Source organism: Acomys russatus, chromosome 23 (assembly GCF_903995435.1).
Source record: "Acomys russatus chromosome 23, mAcoRus1.1, whole genome shotgun sequence".
In the NCBI taxonomy this organism is placed as follows: Eukaryota; Metazoa; Chordata; class Mammalia; order Rodentia; family Muridae; genus Acomys; species Acomys russatus.
The window spans coordinates 1948281-1958011 of NC_067159.1; the positions used below are offsets into that span (position 1 = coordinate 1948281).

Sequence of the window (9731 nt, forward strand, 5' to 3'; positions counted from 1 at the left end):
ATTCACGTATGCATGGTTAAGCCTAGTCTCTCAGATTCCCATTTTCTCTGAGTAAACTCCACTTCGGTGTTCCATTTGTGAACTGGAAGGGCCATGCCTGGCTGTGGCAAGGAAAATATACCAACACCTAACAAGAGAAAGACACTGTTTCTGGGTAAGGCATCCAATATTTATTGCTGTTTCTGTTGTGCTTCATAAAGCACTGGGATTTCCCCAAAGTCAGAATGTGATAGAGGATTTGAGTGGGAAAAGAAAACCAATACTGAGGTCTCAGTGACAGGAAACTGTAATTGCTGAAGCCTTTGGTCACAGTAACTGAGGTGTGGCTACCTGTGTGTCCCTGGGCAGGTGCTTAGGGAAGGAAGCTTGTGGCTGGGTCAGTGCCTGGCAAGGCTTCTGGTGACCTGAGGAAGACACCAAGTTGTCCTCTGTGTCAACGGGAGGCAGTAGGGCCTGGGTTGTGCCTCTGTCCCTTCTGGAGGAACTGGCAGTGATTTCTGATAACGCCCACGACCATGTCCCTGCCGTCTTCACATCACTGAGTCTTTGAGCTCAGTGTCTCCTTGTACTGCTTCACGACTGTCCCGATCCACTCTGAGGTTTTCTGCTTGGCTTCCTCCCAGCTGACACGTGGCTCATAGCCCAGGTCGCGTTGAGCTTTCTTGTAGGAGAAGGTGAACATGCTGTTGCTCATTGTGACCAAGTGGCGGTTAAAGGGAGGCCTATAGCTGTAGACTGGACGGAGCAGGAAGCTCACCGTTTCCAGAAGGAAGGCAAGCCAGTAGAGCAGGGGCAGAGGGAGGCTCCAAGTGGGAAGGTGGAGGCCCCACTCCTTGCTCAGGGTGCTATTTAAATCATCATAGCTTTGGTGAGGGGTGTCATCTGAGATGTAGTAGAACTGCCCTTGGATGCTTGGGGACTTCTTGGGGTCTCGTAGGCCCCTGGCTGCCAGAACGTGTGCCCAGGCCACATTGTCCACATACACTGGGTTGACTATGGAGAATTTGCCAATAGCTTGCAGAATACTATTGTTTTTCAGGGACCCAATTATTATGTTATAAAGGAATGAGCTTCTTTCCCCATAAATGTACATGGGCCTTAAGGCACAAGTATGCAACATGCCACCATTTTTCAGGGTGCACCCATTGGCTGCTAGCACTGCCTTCTCGGCCATCTTTTTGCTGGATGGGTATGGGTCAGGCCATGTACTTTCATGGTGTTCTTCCTCATGGCCATCCAAGATGATCTCCTTGTAGGAGTTGGGTCCTGCAACATCAATTGAGCTGGTGAAGATGAAGGCTGGCACGCTAGCTTGGACACAGGCCTCCAACAGGTTCTGGGTACCTAAGCACAGAGAACACACTGTGTCAGTCTCATGAAACAAACCAAGGAGTCCACATGATTCCTGTTCATTTCCACTTTATTCTCAACTCCCTGGTGCAATTCCCCCTGTTTCTGAATCAGCGTAACTATGCCATGGGCACATTAGCATTAAAAAGTTAATAAATAAAGAGGTGACATCTGCTATCTGGTAGGCAAGGTTTCTAGATTTCTAGCTGCTTTTTGTCATCCACCTGCAGGCCAGAAGAGGGCATCAGATTTCACTACAGATGGTTGTGAGTCACCATGTGGTTGCTGGGAATTGAACTCAGGTACTCTCTGGAAGAGCAGCCAGTGCTCTTAACCTCTGAGCCATCTCTCCAGCCCTGGACTTCTAGTTTTTTTTTTTTTAACAGATCTTTCTTTCTTTCTTTCTTTCTTTCTTTCTTTTTTTTCTTTTCTTTCTTTCTTTCTTTCTTTCTTTCTTTCTTTCTTTCTTTCTTTCCTCTTTCTTTCTTTCTTTCTTTCTCTGTCTGTTACTTTTGATTCTGGAGAAGAACTCAGGTGTCCTACTCTGTATTTTGGCAATATAGCTTTAAAAATGAGGGTTTGTCGTTCATATCATTATTTCCTACTGAACCTGCTGGAGAATTGAGAAAGGATATGTGCTTCCTGCTGGCCTTTTTTTTTTTTTTATAATGGCAGAACCCTATAGATGCATTCCAGACCTACAGACCCTGGAGGAGAGGCAAGGGCATCTTTCCTTGAGGAGGAAAGGGATGTCCTGGACCAGGAGTCATTGTCAGTGCCTTTGTCTACTCATTTATTGACACTAGAAGGCTCTCTACAGCTTGATCTTCCAGAGAAGCAACTTTATCATCGTAAGTTAGATATATCTGCCAATTAAATTTGGGCTTTTCTTACTAATGGGTGGTGGATAATGATCACTGTGAAGTATTTCCTCATGTGACAACATTTTACTAAAATAATGCCTTCATCACTGTCCCTGCTGCTTCACAGTTCTGGCTCCTGGAAATGCAACAGGGAAGCATCTAGGTGAGAGACAAGCAAGGCACACCAGAGGCTTTCGGCGCCTTCCTGTAGGTCTCCGTGGTGTCAGCGCTGTGGATTAGAAACTTGAAAGGATAGTTTGAGATGTTCCTGGAAGTTCTAAATGAATATTTTTCTTTTTCCCTTTTGTAAAGAAGTCTCTGAGTGACCAATTGAAAGTCAACATAAGGGACACATGGGTTTTCTGGTGGTATCTGTCTTTGTCTTTCCTCCCCCATCTTCAGCAGGGTTCTCCGAATGCTACCTAGTGTTTGCCTGTGGGTCTCTGCATCTGTTTCCATCAATGGATGAAGCCTCTATGATGGCAATTGGGTTAGACATCAATCCATGAGTATAACAGAATATCATGAGACATCATTTCATTGACTTTTTTTTGGTACCAGTTGTGTTTAGTTCTATCCTAGGTCTCTGGGCCATCTGGCCTTTGATTTCTGGTCTTTCAGGCAATACCAGGAATGGGTTCCCTCTGGTGGGATGGGTCTCGAGCTGGAAACCCACTGATTCAACTTAACCCAGACTCTGGGGGCTCACAGAGTCTGGACGGACAACAGGGAGCATGGGTCTGACCCAGGCCCTCTGTATGTACGTAACAGTTGCATGGCTTGGTGTTTTTGTGGGACTCCTAACAGAGAGAGCAGGGGCTGCTTCTGAAGCTTGTGGTATCCTAGTCCCCCCACTGGGCTGCCATTGTCCAGCCTTAATACGAGGAGAGGTACCTAGTCTTACTGCAACTTGATATGCCATGTTCGGTTGATGTCTCTGGGAGGCCTGCCCTTTTCTGAAAGGAAGCAGGAGAAGTAGATGGGAAAGGAAGAAGTATGTGTGAGGAGGATGGAGGATGTGGAGGCCAGGGGGATGGATGGAAATATATGAGAGTAAATTAATACGGAAATGGAACCTATGTAGAGACTTTGCAGGGGGTATAGTGGCGATAGAAAGATTGGTCCTGGAAGGTCAGAGTGAGGCTATTACCTATAAATAGGAATCCCATATGAACTTACCTGTTTCATCCTAATTTATATTAAAAAGCCATAATGCAGAAAGGCCCACAGAAAAAAGGAGCAAAAAGGGGGAGAATACCTACTCCCCTCCAGAAGAGATCCACAGTGGGCTGGCTGAGAAGCCAGTGTTAGAGACATGAGAAATAAGAAAAGACACGAGTCCTTGGTCACTCTGGATCCCCTCGCTGGCTTCTGAGGAAGGGCTTTGCTGAGCTCTCCGCAGGGGATGCTTTCCTTCGGGTGGGCAGGTGGACGCTCACAGAACTAAGCTAACATACACTGTGCTGGCCAACACCTGTCAGGTCTGGATCTGACCTGGAAGGGGGAAAGTGAGGAATAGAAGTGAAGGCTCTGGGCTTGGAATCCAGCTGCACCGATGTGAAGGAGAAGGGGTCCTCACTCCCTGACTGTGTTTGAGGCCTTGACAATGTTCCTTCCATGGGCAGGAGACACGACAAAGCACCCACAAGGCTGCCTGTAACCATTTGTAACTCAAGGTCCAGGGATGCTGGCACCCAGCATGCCAACAGGACACAGTCATGAATGCAGGCGTAAAATAAAAATAAATGAAAAATTAAAGAGGTGAGCAGGCACAGTTGATGTTCCAAAGTAGGGGTCCCACCTGCCTGGTTAGTGTGTGTGTGTGTGTGTGTGTGTGTGTGTGTGTGTGTGTGTGTGTGTGTGTGTGTGTTGCTGTTGTTGTTGTTGTTGTTATAATTTTCCCACCCACTCCATATTTTCCTCAGGGACTGTACCTTTCACATTGACATCTAAGATGGTCTGTCTGGGAATGACACCTGAGACATCAATGACAGCAGCGGTGTGGATGACAACAGAGATGCCCTGGCAGGCTCTCTTCAGGCACTGGGCATCCAGAATGTCTCCCTGGAGCACTGTCACCTTGGTTTTTGTCTGCAGCTCTGTGGAAGACAAAACAGGTGCATGGGATGGAAGTTCCCTGACACAGGCGTCAGTTACCCAGGCCTTCAAGGGCCCGAATAGTGAGAAGACCCTGAGGAGGAGGCCTTTCTTCTGAGGGACAATAAATGCACAAAGAGCAGAATGTAGCTTTTGTAGGGAAGGAGGGATCTTTGATTTCCAGCCCATCCCTTTGCGGAAAATGAATCTGAGCAGTAAAATGCCATTTGTGCTTTGCACATAAAAACAGAGTTGTGGGGAATTCATACATTCATGAGAGCTACTGGAGAGGTGGTGGCAGTCAGTGTAAGAGGGAGAAGCAGCATTTCCTTCATAGGGAACAGGGGCTCACACGTGCCTTTGAAGGAGATGCAGCGGCAGTGTCATGACTTGGGAGGCTGTGCAGAGTCTCAGGCTGTAAGCTGACAGGTGTGAAGGAAGACGTGAGAGCAATCTGGGCAAGCAACAGGTTACTCAGATTGTGTCCTCCAAGTTCCAGTGAGAAGGAGCCAGGAGAGAGAGAGAGAGAGACAGATGGAGATTTCATCCGTGCCCCTGATAGGCCTTGGTACTTCCTGGATCTGGGCTGAGTGCAGATGAAGTTAGCGGAACTACAGAGAGGAAAAGGGAGCCTCTGTGAGAAGGCTCAGAGTGGGTTTCACTAAAGATCTGTCAACATACAGCAGATATCAGAAGTGTACAGTGATGTGGCAAATAAGTCATCCTGTGGGGAGAGGCCTGAGTTGCAGACCTGTCTTCAGGCTTCTCTGAAATCCACAGGATGACCTTGTCAACCATGTGGTCAGCTAAATTATTTCACAGAAATGAGCATTGTGACACACACTATCGGCACCAGTTCCCGACACTGTCCTCAAGACTAGGTCTCCTTTTCTACGTTCCCTGCAGGGTTATCAGGAGGGTGTGAAGGCAGTGCAGCTGGGAATCTCCACCTTCGATCCAGACAGCAGAATCAGCAAAGAAAAGTGTACTGCTCCAGAAAAAGTCTGCAGTCATTTTCTTTATGAAGATGATGAACAGAGAGGAATGATGGGAAAGACATTTTGGAGGCGTCTGTGGGCCTGCTGGCCGTCACCCGACTCTGCTCTTTATACTGCCCTGTGTGCGTTCTGTCCGATTCATCCTCTGCCAACTCCCTCCCTTCCACTCACAGATTTGGATTGGGCTTTTTATTCCAACTTCATGGTGGGGCTCAGGGTGGGGGAGAATGCTAAATGACTTTTTCCTCCATCAAACCAAATAAGAAAAGGAACAAACAACTAGACCAGAACAAGCAGGAGAGGCAGAGATCCATTGCTGAGATTTCCTACCCAGTAACCTCGCTGATGCTACAGAGCAGTAGGCAGTCTATAGAAATAGTAGCACGTTAAAAAAAAAAGAGCACCAGTGCGCAATTTCCAAATGGGAAGAAGGCCAGAGGCCTGGAGGTCCAGCAGTTGCCCTCATAGCCACCATCTATATAGATCTGGGACAAGCGAGATTCTAGAGGCCCCTGCAACAGCTGTGTGGTATATATGAGCCTTTGTGATGAGTGTGAGCACAGAAGCAACCTTTTGTTCCAAGTGCTCCATATTTTCTAAACAAGGAACCCTCCTAATGTCCAGCCAGCATTCACAACAGTCACGCAAACAGAGCTTCTGGCTCACTTACTAGAGAGTTCCTCCCTGGTTTCTGGTTTGAAGGCTTTATCCAAGACCCTGAGCTCCTCCAGCCCTTTCTCCTGCACCAACATGCTGATGATCTTCTGGCCCAGGAACCCTTCTGCTCCTGTCACCAGGCAGCTCCACCCAGGCATGGCCAACACAGGAAGCAGATCGCAGAAGGAGCAGGTGCGATGTCAGGTGATGCTGGAAAGGGCTAGAAAAAGAGGCCCAGTGAAAACAGTTTTCCAGTGGCTCTCTCTGATTTTTGCAAACATGCTATGTCCCTGCCAGTACAAAGAGGAGCTAAAATAAACTAAAATCCCACCTGTTAGATGGTTAAAAATCAGATGAAGAAGTCTGGATCCTGGTCTCCTCAGCCCTCAGATCAAGACTTGAGTTTTATGCTCTGATTTCTTGACTCACTGTGATCATTATTTATCCTTTTTTGTGTGTGTGTGATTCCCTCCTCCCCAGTGATTGATATTGTGTCCTTTATTCTTGACACAGGAAGAAAAGCCAACTTCAAGGTTACATTGTGATAAAGACTATATTTTGTTTTGACATGCACACTTCTTACAGTAGCATTGTTGACGTAGAAAGGAATAGTAGACATAAAATGCTAATGAATTAAAAAAGAAAACATGAGGGAAATTATGGTGCACGCCTTTAATCCTGGCACTCTGGAGTCAGAGCCAGGTGAATCTCTGTGGGTTTCTGGGCAGCCTGGTTTACAAAATGAATTCCTGGACTTACAGAGATCCACCTGGCTCTGCCAGCTACGTAGTGAGAACTTGTGTCAAAACAAAACAAAACAAAACAAACAAACAAAAGAATTAGAAGAACTTTACTAGATTGCTTCTAAGGCTAATTATATAACAGTTAATTATTTCATTAAAACCTACACTGCAACCCAATAGGCATTTATTTAAAATTCTTTAATATGCTTTACTAAGAAATAAAGTCATACAAATAGTTTTAAATGAACAGACTTTATTAGTAAGTACAAGTGCAGGGCTACTTTCGTAGAGGTCACCCAGGCCCAGGGACCCTATCTAAGAACTCACATTATACCCTATAACCTCCCACTCACCTTAAAGCACACCCAAAAGTGTATCTGCACCTCATCCCCTGGCCTCCATATTCTGTCCCACAACTTTGGTAGAAGGGCTCAGATTTTCCAGAAACCAGCCTGGTTCTAGGGACCCAAGAGGCAAGGTTGGCACCCAGAACACCAGCAGTCATACAAGCCACAAAACTCCCAGTGGAGACAGCGTACTGGACCTGAAGACTGACTGGTCACCAGAACCTCAGGCCACTCAGGTCAGAAGAGCAGAGAGGAAACATACGGCAAAGGGAAGAAACATCTGTAAAACAAAGATAAAACCAGAGGTCAGGACATAATCCTGTAGTAACCCCCAAACCCAGATGACTGGAAGCAAGCATAGGCACCACTGAACCCAGCTGTCCTGATGCAACAAGTCCTGGGTATTCCAACACACATGAAGCACAAGAAAAATGACCTTTAATTCAATTTTACAAAGATGATTGAGGCCTTTAAAGAGGGAATGAATAATTCTCTTAAAGAAACATAGGAAAGTACAATAAAACAGGTGAAGCAAATGAGTAAAACTGTTCAAGACCTGAAAATAGAAATAGAAGCAATAAAGAAAAACCAAAGAGAATCCTGGAGATGGGAAATCTAGGTAAGTGAAGGTAAGAACTACAGACACAAGCATCACCAACAGAATACAAGAGATGGTAGAAAGAATCTCAGGCATAGAAGATATAGAAGAAAATGTTAAATCTAAAAAGTTTCTAACACAAAACATCCAAGAACTCTGGGACACTATGAAAAGATAAAGCCTAAGAATAATAGGAACAGAAGAAGGAGAAGAGTCCCAGCTCCAAGACCACCCGCAGACCAGCTCTGGGAATAGTGACGAGAAGAGAAGAGAAAGTCTTAGTGGATCCGAGGTAGGGAGAATTGAGGAGGCAGTGAATAGCTGGTTAAGGGAAATCAACCCTTGAGGAACAACTAGGCATAGCAACCAGCTGTTGAGGAATGGAGGAAAAAAGAAATATTAGACACCCAGGAATATGTAGTACAACCCAGGAGAACTTTATTTTTCTGTCTCACATGCTTACTGTTTGTCTGTTTCCTTGGGCCAACATCAGTACTTTATTTAAAGTGAAGTTCAATTTTTTTCATTACAGATTACATAATGATTTTTCTCATCTTTTGCAATCAATAGGGAATTTAAAAATCAACAAAGCAAGAGAATAGCTAACTCAGAAATATATACAGTTCTGTAAACCCCACAGTAAAGCACACAGTAAAAATCAATCTCCAAGAAATGGTCAGCATAACCTGATTATTATTTCTTAAACAATACTTGAGAAAGTTTAATCATAAATTTCCTCAGGCTAAAGCCATTGTGTTTACAAGATTGTCATAGCAACAGAGCTTCAGCTAAATGTTCTCTAATAAAGTAAAAACTTGACTTACTCCCAGTCCCAAACCAACAAGTGTGCTATCTACGCCTAGACTAACGCCAAGGGATCCTCTATTGTAAAATATCTGTAAAACATGACGCTCCAATCCCACCTTCTATTGCTCTCAAAGAAGTTTCTAAAGAAATTTTTCTACAGCTAACAGTATCTAGGCAGGTACTGTTATGTCAAGGTCTTAACTTCCTTTCAATCAGTTTCTGCCTGACTGTATACAATCAGAGCCAAGAACTTTATCATTGTCTCAAGCCTTTGACCAGACACTTTCCTTCAAGACTCACTGTGGGAAAAGTTTTACTTGTGTGAATTTCATTAGGGCTCATAGTCAAAGTGATAAGTAGAGAGAAAGACAGTTTTAGAAGAAAAAACAGATTTCAAAGTAATTGTAAGAGAAAATTACACCTGGACCATACATAATATTTAAGGGCAATGGTGATCAGCCAGAGATCTTTGGAACATTGCCAAGCAAAGCCTCAACAGCTGTTCTGGATGTCTAGAGATCATGCTGGACAGTGATAGGTCTCAGGAACTTAGTCAAGTAAAGCCTCTATGACTTTTCCTCACATCTGTGACAAAGGCCCAGAAAATATTTTCAACAAAATCATAAAAGAAAATTTCTCCAACCTAAAAAGATGCCTATAAACATACAAGAAAGTACAAGTGTGGTGACTACTTAATTCAAAATGTAGGAAATGGTAACTATTGATAGACCCAAAGGAACACGTAAGTGTGGAGGTGGAAAGTCAGTAATACTGACTCAAGAAATCAGAGACAGCTTCAAGGATTGTGTAACCTTGGAGTTTGATCTTGATCTATTTACACAGCTGGAAAAAAAACAAGGAAAAAAATACAAGAAAAAACAGAGAAAAGTGTTCATATAAAGCTGTGGGAATGTGCTGTGCCTGTTTCAATGATTCTGAGAACCAAGGGGATTACTTTTTAACTTGTAGAGTAATTCTCAGTAAAGAGTTGTTTTTTTTCCTGTCAGCAAAACAGCCAACAGTTCACACAATGGCCTGGGGTTCCATGGATGAGCTTGAGCTAGAAGAAATAGCTACATCCCCAGGTGCAGTGCTAGAATCTGTCCCACACTGTGAGCACATCTGAAGGGAGTGCGATCTTAGCAGGGTTTCTCTTCTGAGTGGGACCAGACATTTCCATCCTGGCTTGCAAACTTTAGGGACTTGCAATAGTGGCACTTTGAGTCATTAAGTACTGCATGTAGATTCCAAAATCTCAGATTTTATTTCTC

The 9731-nt window shown here is 44.6% G+C and overlaps 1 protein-coding gene across 1 annotated transcript; it reads right to left on the reverse strand.

Moving 5' to 3' along the window:
* Positions 1-498: 498 nt before the first annotated feature.
* LOC127206259 (3 beta-hydroxysteroid dehydrogenase/Delta 5-->4-isomerase type 1-like) lies at positions 499-6123 on the reverse strand. The gene is made up of 3 exons (XM_051165534.1): positions 5979-6123; positions 4148-4312; positions 499-1344 (listed from the first exon to the last, which is right to left on the reverse strand). Exons 1-3 carry the CDS (start codon positions 6121-6123, stop codon positions 536-538), a joined length of 1119 nt encoding a protein of 372 aa, XP_051021491.1. The 3' UTR covers positions 499-535.
* Positions 6124-9731: the final 3608 nt, after the last annotated feature.

Excerpts from the sequence above, each read along its gene's own strand:
- LOC127206259 (XM_051165534.1), bottom strand. The coding sequence starts at position 6,123 with ATGCCTGGGTGGAGCTGCCTGGTGACAGGAGCAGAAGGGTTCCTGGGC. Across the intron at positions 4,313-5,978 it reads AACCAGGGAGGAACTCTCTA|AGCTGCAGACAAAAACCAAG; the intron begins GTAAGTGAGCCA and ends TGTCTTCCACAG. Across the intron at positions 1,345-4,147 it reads CTTAGATGTCAATGTGAAAG|GTACCCAGAACCTGTTGGAG; the intron begins GTACAGTCCCTG and ends CTCTGTGCTTAG.